General features: G+C 41.1%; 1 protein-coding gene across 1 annotated transcript in view; it reads left to right on the forward strand.

The window, feature by feature from the left end:
• Window positions 1-5,713: 5,713 nt before the first annotated feature.
• The window catches only part of KIDINS220 (kinase D interacting substrate 220), an 89,981-nt gene continuing 75,509 nt past the window's right edge, over window positions 5,714-20,185 (forward strand). Inside the window, exons 1-2 of the mRNA XM_081797313.1 lie at window positions 5,714-5,889; window positions 12,723-12,866. Coding sequence (XP_081653439.1) covers window positions 12,759-12,866 — 108 coding nt within the window. The 5' untranslated portion in view covers window positions 5,714-5,889; window positions 12,723-12,758. The remainder of the gene's footprint in view (window positions 5,890-12,722; window positions 12,867-20,185) is intronic.

Here is a 20,185-nt window from a genome sequence, read left to right on the forward strand (position 1 = left end):
CCTGCCAAAATTTATTCAAGAGAAAAACATAATATTGAAATGCTATACTCTAGACAAAAGAAACTTCCATTCAATCACTGTGGCAGCATGAGGTCTGGATGGCTTAGCCATTCATACGGGAACTTCCACCAAAAAGGACCACCGTCATATACTAAAAATACCTACCCACACTGTGGTTTATGGGTCCAAATTCCTAATGGAATAAAATGTCAGGGACACATGATTATTGGAATAAAATTCCGTAGTTCTTCATCATTAGTCAGTTTCTCCCTGAGCAAACTGATTCAGAAAGTCAGATGATAGTCATTCGGGCTGTTTCCTTATATTGGATGTATTTTGAATCATCCTATTGTCTACTTTTCTGTTATTCTTGATAAAAGTTAATCAAAGTTTTCATTAATTTTATCTGTTTATGACCTACCTGTGCCCCTGAAGGAAAATTACTTTCAGGAAAAGCCTGTGCACAAGTATAATGGAAGAGAAGTACATGTGACTTACTCTCTTTACTGCCTCAAATACACATATAAATGTAGCTTGACGACTTATTTTCTGTTTTTATGGGTTGGAGTGGGTTCAGTGAACATGCAGCTTATTTGATCTGCATATTAACTGCATCCTTAATTTCTCTCTTTCCGGGGCACCTGGGTGGCTCAGTTGGTTAAGCGACTGCCTTCTGCTCAGGTCATGATCTCAGTCCTGGGATGGAGCCCCAAGTCAGGCTCTGTGCTCAAGCACAGAGTCTGCTTGTCCCTCTCCCTCTGCTTCTCCCCCCCGCCCCTCTGGCTCGCTATCTCTAAAATAAAATCTTTTTTAAAAAATCTTTAAAAGAAAAGAATAAAAAATGTCTTTCTTTCCTTCTTCCTGTTGTCTCTTTAAGTCAACCTCCTAGGTTGGCAACATGGTAATGTGTCTGCCTTGCTGGTAGCCTTGTTTGACTTTAGTTGAGCGGCAAACAACTAAAACTCAGTCTTTTTCATGTGAACTGATAATTAACTCTGTTACAACTTTCTTTCCTCCAGTTTTCCCCTCCCTGTCTCTCCCTCTCTCTCCCCAGCCCATCTGAGCATAGGGTCTTATGTTCCTTCTCTTTCCGGTGTCATCCTAGGGTGAAGGAAACTTTCTTCTGTGTGTGTGTGTGTGTGTGTGTGTGTTTTAATGCAGAAGGAACATACTAATCAAACTGGTCAGGGAGGACGCTGGCAAAGATACCTAGAGAAGTGATAGTCACACCATCATTAATTAAGGCAGAAAAATGGCATCTCAGGAGCATCCCTGTTCCCCTGCTGCTTTTCAGTAATGGATGTTTAAAGTAATGACTGGTCAATAAAGTTTTTACTTCAAATCTGTTAGAAAAGTTAGAGAATTCTATGTGGTGAGATTAGGGGAGATACCTCTTCAAATTTTTTGTATTTTACAAATTTTTCATAATGAACACATGTTCCTTTTTATAATCAGAGGAAAGCTGTTTTAAAAGCAAGATAGTGTGTAATTTAAGATTTTTTTAAGGTTTTTTTTTTTTAAGATTTTATTTATTTATTTGACAGAGAGAGACAACACAGCAAGAGAGGGAACACAAGCAGGGGGAGTGGGGAAGGGAGAAGCAGACTTCCCGCTGAGCAGGGAGCCTGACGCGGGGCTCGATCCCAGGACCCTGGGATCATGACCTGAGCTGAAAGCAGACGCTTAACGACTGAACCACCCAGGCGCCCCTTTAAAAAGATTTTTATTCATTTATTTATTTTAAGGAGAGAGAGGGAGAATGTGAGCCTGAGTGGGGGGAGGAGCAGAGGGGAGAGGGAGAGGGACAAGCAGACTCCCCACTGAGCTCAGAGCCCAAGGACAGCTTGATCCCAGGACCCTAAGATCATGACCTGAGCAGAAACCAAGAGTCAGATGCTTAACTGACTGAGCCACCCAGGAGCCCCATAACTTTTTAAGATTTCTATGGAAAATCTAATATACAAGGAAATTGAAGCCATGTAAGGAGATTGGACTGCTGAAATCTTCATCCCCATATGCTGATACTGTTAAAAAAGATGAAAGGGGGTGCCTGGGTGGCTCAGTTGGTTAAGTGACTGCCTTCGGCTCAGGTCATGATCCTGGAGTCCCGGGATCGAGTCCCGCATCGGGCTCCCTGCTCGGCAGGGAGTCTGCTTCTCCCTCTGACCCTCCCCGCTTTCATGTGCTCTCTCTCAAATAAATAAATTAATTAATTAATTAAAAAAAAAAAGATGAAAGGGTGATTAAAATTACAGTGTCGATGGGGAGAGTGGTGAGGGATGGAAAGAAAACTCCTAGTTTTCCTTCCACATAATAGCACATGACAAGTAGAAAAGCCAGACTCTTGGAGTGATTTAAGTGTTTCTGCTGAAGCAAGAAAGCCCTTAGGATGAGTTTGCCAGAAAGATTTAGGCAAGCTGTACAAACTGCAGAAAGACCAAGGAAAGTGAAAAGAGAGGAAGTTTGGAAGAAAGTTGAGGAGAAGGCATTTCACTTCTATTTTGCAATAGTTACATTGTGGCAAGATAGGAGTGTTAGAGTCCTTGAGTATGAAAGGGATAAACAGCATTTGGCATGAGTTAGGAAATATTCATTATCAAAATAGATATAATTTCCTAAAGGTAACCATTATGTTGATAGAAGAGAATGGGCTACAGTGGGATTATAAAGTAACTTACTGTTCCTCAGGACTGCTCCTGTAAATGCTGCTTGGCTATTTCTCGCTTCCCACCCCTGGATGAAATTTCCAGTAGGGCTCATCATTTCATAACTTTTCTCCTCACTCTTAGATCGTATCTAGTCACTTTTAGTCAGTAAAAGCTCTCATTTTGGTAATTAAATGCTTGGCCTGTTATAACACTAAAACCCTTCCTCAGGTTTCTTCCTTCCCCAGGTCAGACCTGAGATGGAGGGGAAACCCTACTTAGTGAATCTTTTCTCTCCTTCATTGCTTCTCTTTCTTCCCACTCTGCCATCCTTGGAATCTGACCCTCCTCATCCTCCATTAAAATGTGGGCTGGAGTAAAGCCTGTTTCCAGTAGCTTTTTTCTAGGCGGTTATCTGGACTTTTTTTTTTTTTTTAAATATCCCTAAAAGAACAACTTGTACACGGAGTATCTTCAGGGATTTTTATTTGGGGAGCGGAGGAGGGGAGGAGGTTTAAGTAGCAAAAGCAATTGTCTTTTCAACATCTGGGACTGAATGTCCCACTTCTAGAATGGGATTTGCAAGGCTCTTAAATGAGAACTCCCCACTGCAGTGCAGAGGGGCTTGGGACCACCGAAGCTGGAGAACTACAGCTTCCTGCCCCACCTCCCCTATCTTGCTTACTGCTGTATATTCCAATTTCCCCTGAGAGAGGCTTACTGGTGAGCTGGTTCACTGTCACTCAGCATGGCTCACACATGGTGGGCAGAGGTCAGCTGATGCAGAAGCCCCTGGGCTTTCTGTGGAGGGGCGGTTGCACTAACCAAGCAATGCTGCTGCACTTGCAAAAATTATGGGGTGCAGGGGCTGGGGGGAGCAGTGTGAGGTAGGGATTATCATGGGGGCAGCTCCTCTCACAATGGTGTCCCTCAGGCGAAGCACACCAAGATTGAAGAACCCCATCTCCCTGAGTCATCATTTCACTAGCCAACACAATTCCGCAAGATCTTCAGTGCCTTTTGATCCAATCCACATTTTCTCTTTGTGTCCACACACTCATCAAAGAAAACCTGTCAAATGCCTTGCTGACTACTCAGTACATTATGTTTAGAGTGCAGATTGCCATTCTGGGGCTACAGATCCCTATGAAACCACAAATTCCTATTCCCATGTCACTTTTACAATCAGTGGTTACTAAAACGTCACCTGCTATCCTGTGTAGGCCCTCAAAAAATTATTAGACATGAAAACAGTATGTTCGTATTGAAATCACTGATTTGGACACAATGGGACTCAAACCCAAGTCTGAGAATGGTATGTCACTGGAATCAGCTGGGGAGATATTTTTAAATCCCCGAGCATGGTCTTAGTTTTTAAGAAGGTCCATGGATGGTTCTGATGTGCCAGGGTTGGGGACCATTGAAAAGTATTTCCCAGTGGATCAATCTGGCAACTCCCGGAAAAAGCCAATGAAGAGTATGGCTCTGTCAGATGTTGGCGAGACATGCATGAGACAAGGAGGCAGTACCCCAAATCATATGAAAGGGTTGTAAATAGTGTAGTTTCTTCCTTATTGGCTTACTAAGGCCAGACACTGTTCCAAACAGGGTAAGGGAGTTGGTGTGGGATAAGGATAGAGTGAACCTTAGAGTAGGGGGAAGACAGGTAAACAGGTTAAATATGCTTTAACACAAACTCTCTCAGTACCTCTAGGCACTATGGCGTATGAAGGTGGATACAGTGGATGGACTGACCACCTATGCTTGAGGTCAACAGGGAAGCTACACAAAATTGGGGACCACTTCAGTTGCATCCCTTGGAATCAGCTGGACAAAGAGACAGGGAAGAACATCTCGGGGACTAAACAACACTGTGCAAAGAATGGAGATGAGACCGAGTATGGCCCAATGTTCCAGGAACTGTAAATACTTGCCATCCTGGGGGTGGGGGCAGGATAGGAGGAGAGTAATGAACAAAGCAATGGCAGGAAGTCTGACAGGGGCAAGTACTTTTTGGTAATTTATTCTATGGAAATGGAAGGCTGCTGAGGAATTTAATCAAAGAAGTGACCCAAGGGAGCAATCTCCTGGAGAACCAGTTAGTGGGGCACCAGCAGAGGCAGGGAGAGAGTTGGGGGCTCTTGGGATAATCCTGGTGGGGAGTTTCTGCAGCCATTAAATCGGGGTTGATGAAGTGGCTGATAGGATGACCTTGGGGAGGGGAGGGAGAGCTGCATAAAACGACTTCCCAATTCCCGTCTCGGTCTCGGTGGATGGGAGCAGGAGCCGGGTCCCCAGACCGGACCAGCACAGGAGAACGATCACATTGGGTGCGGGGGCGAAGAGCTCAGCTTTGCGTTGAACTCTGGAAACTTCAACAGTTGAAGGAAGGGAGGTGGAATCTGAGAGTAGCAGCCAGAGAAATGGGAACGTAACTCGGAGAATGGGAGTCACAGACGCCCAGGGAGCAGAACATTTCCAGGAGGGAGTCTGGAAAGGAGTCCCCAGTAGGACGTGAGTTGAAAGCTGTCAATCGTTTTTTGGCCTCGGGCAAGTCCGAGGTACCTTCAGCCCAGACCAGGTGGAGGCCAGACTGCCGGCTGGCCGGGGCTGCCCAGGGGTCCGGGGAGCCGGGCAGGGAGGAGGTGGGCTCTCTGGAAGACCAGGATAGATACAGACCCCACAGGCGTTCGGACAGGGTGGGTGGACACCTGGCCTCTGGGTTCCGGAGGAAGAGACTTGAGCGGACCTTAGTTGGCAATGTATTAGCAATGTCTTCTGAAGTTATAATTGGGTTTATTTCTCTGCCTGAATTTTGATTACAATGGTGAATAGGGATTATAAATTAACTAAAATAGAAAAAGTGACACTGACAAGGAAGAAAATATTGCCAGTGGCACTTGTCAAAAATACACCCATTTGGAGCCCACAGGGAGGGGGCGGAGGGCCGCTGAGTCGGGGGATTCGCTGACCCTGGACCACACCCACCTCGCTCGCCGGCTTCCTGCTGCTTTCGGGCTCCCCCGCCCTCCGGGGGCGTGGCCACCTGCAGCCCCGCCCTGCCGCCAGCTACCACGTGATCTGTCAGTTTGAGGAGAGGGAGGAAAATGGCCGCCGGGTTTGGTGAGGGCGAAGCGCTGGAAGTCGCCGTCTCTCCCTTTCCCGTCTTCTGACTGCGCCTGCGGCAAAGCAGGCCCTTTCTATTCGAGCTGCGCGCGCGGTCCTTAGGTCGGATTGTGAGACGGTCAGTGCGATGGTCGGCCTCGAGGGATGACGGGGAGAGGAGGTGGGGGCGAGGCCCAGCGGGGAGGGGGCGAGGCCGGAAGCCTGGCTGGGCAGGGCCGAGTGTGGAGGGCCCGCGGCCTGGTGAGGAGCGGGTGAGGCCGGGTGTGGGGGCCCGCGGCCGGGTGAGGAGGGGGTGGCTGGGGAGGGGGCGAGGCCGAGTGTTGGCGGGGCGGCGGCCGGAGGGGGAGGGGGTGAGGCCAGGTGTGGCAGGGCCGCGGCCGAGCGGGGAGAGGGCGAGGCCGGGTGTGGGGGCCCGCGGCTGGGCGCCTGGGGAGCTCGAGGTCTGGCTTTTCGGAGAGGCCGCGCTAGCTGGAGCTGCGGGAAGCTCTCAGACTTGGAGTCTCCCGTGGTCAGTCTGTCAGCCGGCGGAGAGGTGCTTGGCTTGGGGGGTGGGGCGGGGTGGGATGGTGTGGGGGTGGGGAGGAGGGGCCTCAGTGAAACTATTTGTTTTTTTTTGTGTGGCCTCCGTTGGCACAGCCTCCATCTCGGGACCCGCCTTAGTTGGTACCCTTAAGGCAGGTGTTCCAGGTTTCTTTCCCCAGGACTCCAAGGGCGAGGTGGTTAGTTTTCTTCCTTTGCTTTCTTATCGGCCTTCATTTCTCCATTGCCCTGTGCAGGCCTTTAAGTGCCTGGCAAAATATCAGCAAGGCGTTGATTACGATGCTTCCATGATTTATTTATAGGGAAACGATTTCTTTGTCAGCCAGCAATATTGGATTATTTTTCTTTCAAGTTGTTTTGACATAGAGAAAGGTTTAAACCAATGAAGAATATTTTCTTATTAATAACTGTTTATGGAAGCATCTCTTTAGCCGCTAGGGGCGCTGGCTAAAAATGTAGTTTTCCTAGCCTTACCCTCAGAAATTCCCATTCAGCTGGCCTGGGGTGTGGCTCTGGAATCACTCCTTCCGATTCCAAGGGGTGATTCTGATGTTTTGTCATCGCCCACGCTTTGACAACACTGAGGACTGAACATCTAAAAATGTTTAAAGCACCTTCGGGAGCTGATGGAGAGCCAAGGGGGAGAAATGCTGCGGCCAGGTTGTGTTCTTTGTTCTCTAGCTTTAGTCGCATGGAGACTCTCATCAGAATCATTTTGGGGTGCTTGTTAAAATGTCAGTTCTGGGCCCACCCCAGATCTACCGGGTGGGATTCTTTGGCGGAGAAGCCAAGGGATATTTGTATTTGACAGACTTGCCAGGTGGTTCTGGTGCACACAAGTTTGAGAATCCTTGTTCTGCATGCTTTGTGTGAATGATCTCCAGATCTGTTTTTACAAATACTGGGTGGATTAACCAATCCAGCTTTTTTGGAGCACCTCAAATTCAGCCTGGCCAAAGCACCCCATGGCCAGAGTGGTGAGGAGGGAGGGGGCCATAACCCTGAAGAGAAAAGTCCTGACTTCCCTTTTTTGTTAATGGGTACACCCTCCTTCAGTCACCTGTGCTTGGCGTCTTGTCATCCTTTTTTTGAATCTACAGTCTTAGGGTTTCTTTGACTTTTACATCCAGAATCTCTCTTCTGGGTATTTTGGTAGGTTAAAAAGTCAAATATGGGGGATTTTATATTGTTTAAGCTCATATCTGTCATTCCTTCATTCCCACCACCTGTCCCCTTTCTGAGGGTTGTTTTGGTGGTTCCCTGACTGGTGTCCAGAGTTCTAATTCTTTGTGTTTTTCTATCCTGGACCACATACACTGCTGGCAGATTAACTTTCCTAGGATCATGCTAATGTGCCATCTCCCTCTTCCTCAAAACTGTGTTTTGCTCAAAAACTGTGTTTCTCAGCTTTATCTGCCATTATGTTAGTCAGGGCTGTTTAGAAGGGAAGGAACAGAGACTTACTCTTTTACCTCAGGGAAAAGGAGATTTATAGGACTTAATGAGAATCAGCAAGAAATCAGGATCCAAGGCAGCTTCACCTTCTGCCTCTCTCTCAGGGGCCGCATTTGTTCTGTTGCTTCTCTATTCATATCTGTTAGGTTCTCTCTGCTGACTGGTTATCTCAGAACTGTATCATTTGGCACATGGCCCATAATGACTGAGTCTTTGGTTTCTGATTCTGAAGAGTTCTAAAGAGAGGAATCTCATTGGCCCGGCTTATGTTTTTGAGCATTCACATGTCCCAGATCATGTGCCCATCTCTGATAATGGCTGATTGTAGAAGACGGGGCTGTTGATGGTAGCAGAGCCTATGGGCAGGCAAAGACCTACAGAAGAGGCACGTTTAGTACACCTATGCAGTTTTTCAATTTGACAGTTACCTATGATGTTTCTACTTGGTATATTCCTGTGATAGGTTCTGGGGATATAAGAACAAAGGAGAGAAAGCCCTTATCCTTGAGGAAGTTACAGCTCTAACCAGCCACCCTCACTTTCCAGTCTTAGTGCTTACTTTTTACTTAAACATTCCATCCATGCTATTCATTGTTCTTGGGTGTACACTACATAGTCGCTCGGCTGTCCATGTTTATCTTCACATGAGAATACCAAGGTCTAACTGTGCATGCCAGGCCAGTTCCTGACAGTCAGGGGACTACTTTTCTCTTTCTCAGCCCCAATTTTGTAGGCATTATGCCACATATAAGGTGGGTCTTGCCTCAAGAACTTGGAGTTTAGAGTTGTGGACAAGAATGAGTAAAATGGTATATGAGCAGTCAAAATTTAGGTGTATCCACAGGGTATAGAGTCTGAGAGTCAGGGCACTGGCCCAGCTTAGAGTAAGCAGCCAGTCAGTGGAGGCTTCCAGAAGAAGATAATGTTAGAGCCAATCCACAAGGATGAGTAGAAACTGTCCAGGCTTATCTGTGGAGGATGGGCATTCTAAGCTGAGGGGGCAGTAAATGCAGAGGCCTAGAAAAAAGAAAGTGTGGGGTAGCCAAGGGTTGCAAGCAGATTAGTCTGCCTGGACCTGGAAGAGTGGATGTGAGTAGGGAAGCAGCTTTGGGTCAAGGGTGGGAGGGATGGGACTGGGAGGGGAGACAGAGATGAGACTGGAATGGTAAGATGGGTCCAGATTGTGAAGGATCTGCAAATCTTCACCATCATAATCCAGAATTGTGTTTGAGTCCTGACTGCCCCGCACAGAGCAAAGCTTTTCATGGGAATTATAGAATTGAATCTTTCCAGTTGCTTTCAAAGGCTTTGAGTGTTTCAATCTCTTGAACAACTTGTGAGTAATAAAGCCATCATCTTTTGTTCTCCCAGCGTGAATTTATGGGGAACTAACAGAAGGATTTTAAAAGAAGCGTATTTTAGATCACTCTTGCTTCAGTGTGGCAACTTGATTGAGGTGGGGGAAGACTGGAGAGAGGAGAATAAGTTGGGGGACTGTCACATTGATCCAGGTGAGAGATGGTACAGTAGTAATTCTTAGGACAGGTGCCTAGATTACAACAGTTTCCTCTTTTCTGGAAACAGTGCCAATACTATGTGACCTTGTAACCCCTTCCCAACCCTGTGACTATAGTAAATTGGTTCTGGTTGGCACTTGACCCAACCTGGGACTTTTGAATCTGGGAACAAAGAATAGTCTGCTTTCTCTGTTTTGAGAAACTATCTTATTTGGGACTAGATAGCTATTGGCAGCCATATTCCCATTTGTGTAGAGGAAGTTGGTCTATAATGAAAGTAGATTAAGCCAATAGAGAACGAGAATTCTACTGGCATTTGAAGTCCAGTGGCACCCACCATTCCCACAGTGTGGTTATGGGAAATAAATCAGTATCCTTAAGATAAATTTCCTGTTTTGCTTAAGCTAGTTCAAATTTGTCTCTTGTACCCAAAGGAGTCTTGATTAGCATAGATGATGAAGACCCTAAAGTAGGGCACTGAGAGTCGGTTAGGCTGATGTGAGATGTTAGGAAATATGTTAGACAGAAAATGGTAATGGTTGTACTCTGGAGAGAGTGGTCGATGCTTTGATACAGTGGATGTGAGGATGGTGTTCAAAATGGAAGGAGTAAATTGAGCAAAGGCAGGTGTGTGGAGCAGCATGCACGTAGGGACAACTTTGACTGCGTCAGCTTCGCTGGGCTTTGGGAGGAAGTGGTGCTGGTATAAAGAGAGAAGAGTGGTAGTTAGAACCAGATCCTGGACGCCTTACTGAGGTATTAGACTTGATCCTATAAGATGTGAGAACAAGTGAAGGCATTGGATATTGGTTAATAAAAATCTCTTACTGGTTTGCAATGACAGAAGTCTCATATATTTGGGGATGTGATGTACAGCATAGGAAGTACAGTCAGTAATATTGTAATAACTTTGTGTGGTGATGGATGGCAACTAGACTTAGGGGGATCAGGAGGTACACTTTGAAACTAATAGGATATTGTATGTCCATTATACTTCAGGAAAAACAAAGTATCACATTCTGGAAAATTAGGAAATAAAATTTCTAAAGAAAATAAAAATTACATTAATGCCATCACCATTTGATCTGTTTCATTTCAGTATTTAAAAATGTATATATTTATAATAGTTGAGCTGCTGTATATGTCATTGGGTTTTTTTTTTTAGTTTTTTCTGCCACAGAATATATCACAAGCATTTTTTTTGGTCAATAATAATTTTTTGAAACATTTGGTGACTGTATATTATTCCACTGTGTGAACATAACTTACGTTATCTCCCATCTCTAAGTTTCTTGTTCTTATGAATAAAATTGTGTTGTATTTAAAATCTTTGTCCATGTTTCCTGTGTTTTTAGAATTGATACCTAGGAGTGAAGTTACTGGATCAAGTAACATAACTTTTTTTTTTGAGGATTTTTGAAAAATAGGTATTATTGAGGTACAATTTACATCAATATTATTTACCTTTTTTACTGTCCAGTTTTGAATTTTGACAAATGCATGTAATCATGTAAATACCACCACAGGCAGAATATAGAGCAGTCCCAGAACTTCCCCAATTCTCTTGCACCTAATGTAGTCCCCTCATTCTCCTCCTTTAGACTGACAATCTCTGATCTGTTTTCTGTCCATATAGTTTTCCTTTTCCAGAATGTCATATAAATGGAATCATATGGTGGAATAGTTTCTGTCTTCTGGTCCCCAGAGATACACTTCCACCCCATGTGCAAAACACATCACCCTATCCCAAGGCCCTCCAAAGTGTCAGCTCATTAAAGCATTCACTCAAAGTTCAAAATCTCATTTGAATCTCATCAGTTCTCAAGTTCTAAATCTAAATCAGGTATGAGTGAGGCTCTGGGTAGAGTCCATCTTGAGGCATGATTCCTATCCATCTGTGAACCTGTGAAACTTGAGAAATAAGTCATATGCTATAAAATACAATGAGGGGACAAACTTGGGATACCAGTAATTGACATTGCTCAAGAAGGGGGAAAATGGAAGGAAAAAAGACGTCACCAGCCTCAAGTAATTTTATTCTCTTAGAGCAAAAATTTTTAATTTTGGTGAACTCTGATTTATCACTTTACTTTTTTTGAGGACCATGCTTTTCGTGTTATATCAAATAAATCTTTGCTTAATCCAAAATAGTATATATTATCTTCCAAAAGTTTTGTGCTTTTAGATATTTATGTCAATTTTAGTATATGTATTTTATGCAAGGTATGCATTGAGATTTGTTTATTTGCATTTTAATGTCCAGTTGGGTAAAACAACATGCCTGCTTTTTTTGAATTTACATTCTAGTAGTGGTAGATGGACAATAAACACGCAATATGATATATTTGCAATGGTGGTTAAGTGCCACAGATAACATAAAGCAGAGCAGGGGGGTGGGAGTGTGGGGGCCGCTACGGAGGATGTGTGAGGTTATTACTATATTACATCACAGGGTCAGGTTAGAATTTCCTAATCAGGTGAGTGAAGGAAGTGAGGGAGGGGGCCATGTGCATTTCTGGTGGAAGAGATTTAGGTAGACAGAATCCCTGGGGTGGCACAGCACTTGGCATGTTCAAGCCGTGAAATGGGTAAGGGGGAGTGGTAGGAGATGAGGTCAGTTAGAGTCATCGAGACCAAGGTAACACATGTGATTTGAATTCTTTGAGACGCCATTGGAGGGCTTTGAGCAAGGAAGGATGGAATCTGACTCAGTGCTACTCCAGGCGGGCTTCTTCAGGCAGCAGCTGAAGTGGTAGCATCTCCTGGGAGCTTATTAAAGAATCAGACTCGGGCTGTACCCATACCTACTGAATCAGAATCTCTGAGGGTAAGGCCCAGGCATCTGTTTTACAAGGTCTCTAGGTGATTCTGATGCATATTATGGTTTAAGAAGCTCTGGTCAGACTTAGGTTTTCAGAAGATCACTGTGGTGGCTTGTGGAGGATAGACTGTGGGGAAGAGCAGTTGGGATCTAGATGAGAACTCACAGTGGCTTGGGCCAAGGTGGTTGTGATGGAGGTGGTGAGTAGTAGTTAGATGTTAAATATATTTTATAGGTGAAGCCAAAAGGATTCTCTAATAGATTGAATGTAGAGTGTCGAGGACGAGGTAAGTCATGGATAATTCCATGGAAGAATGGAGCTGGAGCTGCCATTTACGGAGATGAAAGAACAGTGGAGCACTTTCTTCTGTTTAGGGGTGGTGATGAGGATGGCTTGGGGGATGCATCTGGGATTTGGATGAGTTAAGATTGAGAGGTGTGTGAGTCATGGGAAGGGAGGGGTGGGCATTTTGACAGCTGAACTATGGGGCCTTGTTTTTACTCCTGCCAGTGGAGGTGTGTTTGTACAAGTGTAAGTTTAAAAAGGATAATATAGTTAGTAGTAAATTATTTTTTTTCTAATCACAAATTATGTGTTATTTAATCTGCTTTTAACAGGTATTGGAATAAAGATAACTACAGCTTTCTGTGAAGATGTCAGTTCTGATATCACAGAGTGTAATAAATTATGTAGAGGAAGAAAACATTCCTGCCCTGAAAGCTCTTCTTGAAAAATGCAAAGATGTAGATGAGAGAAATGAGGTAAGACCAAGTTTCCTTTCTTTTTCTTTTTTTCACGCCCAGTGTGGGGCTTGAACTCACGACCCTGGGATCAAGAGTCGGATGCTCTACTAACTGAGCCAGCCAGACACCCCCTAAGACCATGTTTCTAAAATTAAATTCTTTACACGAATATTTGTTGACTACCAACTACTGTGTACAAGGCATTGTGCTAAGCATACAGGTGAGTATGAAATATAAAGTTCTTAGGCTTGGTAAGATTGTTAAAAGTACTTCAAATTCCATACTTTTGGAATACATTTGAACTCATATACATGATTAAGTATGGAGTTTAGATTTATGATTGACTCTTTTTTTTTTTAGATGGAATAATCAATATTTGGGAAGTTTGATGACTAAAGTCTGAAGTGTTTCTAGGAAGTTTTAGAGAGCTTCTAGACCCAGTCTTCTTAGAAATAGATTAACTAGACAAAATTTTTAAAATATTTTCTTTAATGGAAACTTAGTTCTCTTTCTGCGTTATTCATTCCACACACTTAGGGATTTTAAACAGACTGCATCTTTTTTTTTTTAATTTTTCATTGTTATGTTAATCACCATACATTACATCATTAGTTTTTGATGTAGTGTTCCATGATTCATTGTTTGTGTATAACACCCAGTGCTCCATGCAGAACATGCCCTCTTTAATACCCATCACCGGGCTAACCCATCCTCCCACCCCCCTCCCCTCTAGAACCCTCAGTTGGTTTTTCAGAGTCCATTGTCTCTCATGGTTCGTCTCCCCTTCCGATTTCCCCCCCTTCATTCTTCCCTTAAACAGACTGCATCTTTAAGAGACAGTTAAATAGGTTGTGGGTTTTGTTTAATAAGATAGGGAAGTATATATTTACCATTTTTTAAAAAAGATTTTATTTATTTATTTGACAGAGAAAGAGATAGTGAGAGCAGGAACACAAGCAGGGGGAATGGGAGAGGGAGAAGCAGGCTTCCCGCCAAGCAGGGAGCCCGATGTGGGACTCGATCCCAGGACCCTGACCTGACCTGAAGGCAGACTCTTAATGACTGAGCCACCCAGGGGCCCCCATATATTTACCATTTTCATTAACTTCTATTAGATATTTCTGTTCAACAATACAAATAAGTAAACTATTGATTTTATTTCATCATGAAGCACCACAGTACAGCATTTTAGGGATTAAAAAACTTTTAGTATGAATTATTTAAGTGCCAAAGTTTGTATTTATTTTATAAAATTTAAGAAAAATAAAACTTAAGCTGAGCCTCACTGGCTCAGCTTGAAGAGCATGTGACCATGGTCTTCTGATTGTGAGTTCAAGCCCCACATTGTGTGTAGAGATTACTTAAAAATAAAGAAATAAATAAACTTAAGAAAAAAACAAAACTTTCTTAAAACTGTATTTTCAATGTAGTATAATTTTTTTGCCAGTGGATAAGGTGAATGAGGAGTGATAGATGTATATGTATGTCTGTATGTGTGTACATGTATGTATCTGTGTGTGTAGACACGTAAAGAGTTTCATTTTTTTTGTTATGGGGACAAAATATAAAATTTATCATCTGAACCATTTCATTTGTGTTCACTTGTGTGACTAATTCATAATGTTGTGAAATATCTCCAGAACTTTTCAAATCTAAAACTTCATACCTGTAAAACAGCAACTCCCTATTTCTTTCTCTCTCCAGCTCCTGGTTAACTATTCTTCTACTTTCTGTTTCTATGAATTTGACTACTCTCAGTACCTCATATAAGTGGAATCTTACAGTATTTGTCTTTGTGATGGCTGATTTCACTTAGCATAATATCCTTAAGGTTCAATCATGTTGTAGCATGTGACAAGATTTCTTTCCTTTTTATTTTATTTAAAGATTTTATTTTATTTATTTGAGAGAGAGAGAACGAACAAATGAGCAGTGGGGAAGGGCAGAGGCAGAGGGAGAAGCAGACTCCCCACTGAGCAGGGAGCCTGATGCGGGGTTTTACCCCAGGACCTTGGGATCATGACCTGAGCTGAAGGTAGATGCTTAACTGACTGAGCCACCCAGGTGCTCCGATTTCTTTCTTTTTTAAAGCTAAATACTATTCCATTGAATTTTGCTTATGCATTTATCTGTTGATGGACAGTTGGGCTTTTTTCTTCCTCTTGTCTGTTGTGAATAGTGCTGCTATGAACATGAATATGCAAATATTGTAAATGTTTTTAAAGTTGTGGAATCAGCAATTACTACTTTATGATTATGATTATTATTTTTGACATAAGGTACCTAATTTCATTAAATGTTAATTGTTGTAAGGAAATCTTAACATAAAATTTTGTTATTTTGTCATTGCAATAACCTTATGATAGTTAATGATTTTATTGAATCAGCTCATTTAATTTGCATAGCAACTCTTTAAAGAATAATGCTTTTATTTATCTTGATTTACAGGTAAATGGCTTAATCCCTTAGTTTCTTATCCCAGATATTAATGCTAGAACCCAAATTTGAACTCTGTTCTGTTTTATTTCAAGCTATAATCTGTTTATGCTCAATTGCCATTCTTTGAGTTTTCAGAATAAGTTCATCTAAAGATATGCCGATATTTTCAGTGTTTCTATATTGAACACAATATGTTTTGGTTAGGTAACTCTTCTGTGATTATGTGTTGTCAATAATTGTTTTAAATAGATAAGAGAGAAAATTTGTAATTGGAGATTGTTCATTGTTATAAAGAGTTATTTACAAAAGTAGTCATTTTATTAGCATATATTAGCATATTTGGAATAATAAAATGATATTTTAAAAAGATTAAATTTTACTTCATAGACATTTTCTATGAGAATACTGAGAAAATAGCTTCACTTAGGAGAAATATAGCACATCAATAAGCACAAAAGTATATTAATCTTATTCCCATAAAGAATGAAGTATATTTGGTATAGAGCTTCACTAGATATCATGCATGAGGTAGCATTTAACTGATATTAATGGTATTTATTTTTAAATTTTTAGTATTAATTTATTTATCTAGAGAGCACACATTTGGAGGGAGGTGAAGAGGGAGAGGGAGAGGGATAATCTCAAGTAGATGCCGTGCTGAGCGTGGAGCCCGATGAGGGGCTCGATCTCACAACCCTGAGATCATGACCTGAGGCGAAATCATGAGTCCGCTGCTTAACCACATGAGCCACCCAGGCACCCCAGATATTAATGGTAATTATATCTAGTTTAGTATTGCATCAGTTGAAATTGGAGTTTTAAAATAATGATTTGAAACAACCTGGATTTTTCAATTATGGCTCAATGTGAGGGTTGGAGAGAAAGTAGCTTTCTCAAGGCCTTTTTTGGCATTTTGCTTACAGCTTCTGATAAAATTTAAACTTTATAGAGTTCTGTAAAGTTGTGTGGATTTTCTTCTTTCTTGCCCTTTAAAGTATTTAATTACTTTATATTAATGTGTTTTGTTTATCAGTTTTGAAAAGGTCTCTTAAAGATTACATCAGTAAAACAAAATAAAATAATGTGGGGAAAATTGCCATACTGTGTTTAGAATACAATTGGCTGTCATCAGTAAATGCTAATTTCTTGTCTTCTTTTCTCTCTGCTTTATTTGTAAACTAGGTAGCTCGTGGCCTGTGAATATTCTCAATAATGGCAGATCTTTGCCCTTTGTAGAGAAGTGAAGACTTTCTTTTTCTTTTTCTTTTTCTTTTTCCTTTCCCTTTCCCTTCCCCTTCCCCTTCCCCTTCCCTTCCCTTCCCTTTTAGAAAAGAACAGAAAGTTACTCCCAGCTCTTCTTGGTACAAGATTATAGTGCTGAAGTGGGAATCTAAATTCAAGGGGTGCATTTTGTTATGTGCTTAGAAAAAGGCTCTGAGGGACATTTCAAAGGGAAATTTAAAAATGTTTTAATTTCACTAACATTATTGGAAGAAGTATACATTCTCCAGAGGTTTGCTTTAAAGGGCAATGGTTATTGAGGTCTAGTACATCTAAATAAATAGAAGTAGGACTACCTAGGAATTGGGAAGAGCAAAGAGATGCTGAATAGGAAATATTTTTGCATTGTAGTCTTCTGGGAAGCTGAGATAAGTATGGGACCTGTTGGGGAAACTTCAGTTGGTGCAGTGTTTGTTCTAATGTGTTTTGGCTTGAGGTTATTACAAGTGGAGTAGGGTTACATGAAGTATGTCATTCTGTGTATTTTGGGAAGCAATGGACTTGGGGTTTACTGGATGTGTGGGATTAGGTATGGAAGGGGCCTTTAGTGATTCATTTTGAAGCAGAAAAATAAAGTTGTCATGGCTGTTTCTAAGTTACTCTGTCTCCAGAAGTGTAGTTACAGGATTGGTTAAGCAAGTACTAATAGAATAAATAAATGTTTTGTTATAAGGCCTAGCTTATAAGGTAACTTTTCTTCTGTCTTTGAAAATTTAATACAACTTCATGGTAACCTTTTTTGAAAATTATTTATCTTTTTGATTAGTGTAGCTAAAAAAGGTGTATCAGTTGAGAATTACTTTGGATTGCATGTAATAGCTCCTAAAACAGTGTCTTAATCAAAGTAAGGTCTTACTTTTCTCACATGATGACAAGCTGGAGGAACCATTCCAAGGTTGTTAGGATGGCTTCAGGATATCTTCCCAGGCTCCTTCTTCCCATCTCTCCACTCCTCACTGAGTGCTGGTGACTGCATATCAGCCATCTTGCTACAACTCCAGCACTGTGTCCACGTATGGGGCAAGAAGAGGGAAAAACAGATGCCGGCTGAGCTAGTCTAATTACCGAGCTATCCTGGGAGACTTAACTAGAGCAGTATCGTGGGATTATTTCCAGCTGCAAGTGAAGCTGAACAATGGATATTTTTTAGCTGAGCACATTGCTATGCCTAAACAAAATCCTGTCACTCTGGGTACTGGAGAGACAAATAATAGTTTTTGCGAGAGAAACTAATGACTATTCAAGTCTTTCATCTGGCTTGTTTCTAGTTAATCAAATTTATACCATCTTTCTTATTTGTGTTATAGGTATTTATGCACATCTATGTTATTTTTTCCCTCATACTTTAGAAGCACCTATCTCTGTGAACAATCTGAAATGTGACTGTGACCCCAGAAAGTAAACAGAAAACTTCTGAGTCTCTGGAATTACTAATCTGAAAACTCTGATGTAAAATTCATATATCCTTAGGGCCATGGATTCCGGATTAATTGGCTTTAATTTATGTATTATACCAATGACTTTGTTATCTCACTTTTTATCTCAGTCCATTAGAATGGAGAAGGATGCTATAGAAAGTTTGTCAAAGAGGTGTTAGAGCTGACAGAGGCAAGCTTGGTGTAATAATTGATGTCTGTAGTTATGACTCAATTGTAAACATGTTTAAGGTAATCTGTTTAACAAGTAGTAAGTAATGTGTGCATTGCTTTTTAAAATAATGGTTTATCATAAAATATATAATCAAATTTAATGTTTAAAGGATAAACTTTTTCACCTGGAAAATCTATTTGTGCATAATACCTCATTCCCTAATGACTGGTTGAATGATGTATAATTTAGTATCCATTGTTATATAAGAATGTTTCTATTTAATGTGATTTACTTTTGTACTTTGTTTAAATGAGTATTTGTGTTTAACTCTTTACTTGTATTATTCTTATAAAAGCATCTGTTGTACTTTGTCAGTTATTATAATTATTTGCTTTTTTATATATTGCCACTGACAGATTTTTTTAATTCTTTGAGCCTTTGCTCTCTCATTTACTCAACAAATATTTGAGTACCTGTGTGACAGTCACTGTCCTTCACACTGGCAATACAGTATTATTATTATTATATTATTACTATTTTTGCATTTACACTTATGTTTATTTTTTTCATACAGTGTAATATTATTTTCAGATGTACAATTTAGTGATTCAGCACTTCCATATAATACCTGGTGCTCATCATGACAAGTGTACTCCTTGATCCCAGTCACCTTTTTAACCCATCCCCCACCCATCTCCCCTCTGTTAACCATCAGTTTGTTCTCTATATTTAAGAGTCTTTTTCTTGGTTTGCCTCTCTTTTTTAGGGAAAACAGTACTAAATTAAAAAAAAAAAACAGACATGCTTCTCACCCTCATGGAGTTTAGAGCCTTTAGGAGAAATGAACAATAATCAGTTGTTAATCACACAAATATAAGTAATTACAAACAAGGATTAGTATAGTAAAGGAAGATTAGAGGGGGTTAGTTAGGCTTCTTTGAAGGGTTGATGTTTGACCCAACAACTGAAGGATGGGTGGCAGTCAATTGGGTGGGACAGAGGGAAAACTTTGTGTGAGTGTCCAGAGATGGGAAAGAGCTTAAGGGTATGTTGGTGAGGAGGAAATGGCATGGAGTAAGTTTTGAGGTAGTCTTGCCATGGCCACTGTAAGTATTTTGGTTCTGATCCAAAAGAGCAATAGAAAACCACTGAGGATTTTAGGCAGAGAAACTATGCCATATTAGCATTTTAAAAAATCACAGATATTTTCCACCACACTGATATACACATAATAAGTAGATGCTTAAAAAAATATTTGTCTAATTGAACTTAATTTTTGGTGTAAATTTTTTCTCATATACCTTAGTAAATCTTTAGTACTATCACTGTTAGCCCAGTGCTGCTCATCTGTTTCATACCATGGCACTTACAGAAGATGACCATGTGTGTATTATCGTACTTGGGGTAGATGAGTCTTGCTGCTGGAGGGAACCCATCCCAGACCTGGCTGCCCGGGTCCTGCTGCACTGTCTCAGAGCTCAGGAAGTACTGTCTCTTACTACTGTGGCTCATTCTAGGCACGTAGGCTGGGCAAGTGTGTAATTAGAAGAAGCTTTAGTTTAATGAGTTAAGGTTTTAAGGGAGGTCTTAAAAAACTATATATATATTATATATAGTACCTATATTGTTTTTATTTATTGTTTTACTTTCCTCCCTCTTGTCCTGATGAACATCTTATATATACAGTTAAAATCATGTTCTATATCATATTTTATCTGGTATAGTTAGAAAATTTTGTTATTTTTTTTGAACGTTTATGCAGCTTTATTTACAACCAGACACCAGAAGCTAACAAAATGCTTTTCAATAAATGAATGGACAAATAAACTGGTACATCCATATTCTGACAACCCAGAATGCAGTTGTGATCCACTAGTCAGAACGGAAGCTTATGGATGGATCACTAATTTTAGGCAATATGCACCTTTTTTTTTTTAAATTTTTTTTTTATTATGTTATTAATCACCATACATTACATCATTAGTTTTTGATGTAGTGTTCCATGATTCATTGTTGGCGTATAACAC

The sequence above is a fragment of the Leptonychotes weddellii genome, chromosome 10 (assembly GCF_054177405.1).
Source record: "Leptonychotes weddellii isolate Sample4059 chromosome 10, ASM5417740v2, whole genome shotgun sequence".
Lineage (NCBI taxonomy): Eukaryota > Metazoa > Chordata > Mammalia > Carnivora > Phocidae > Leptonychotes > Leptonychotes weddellii.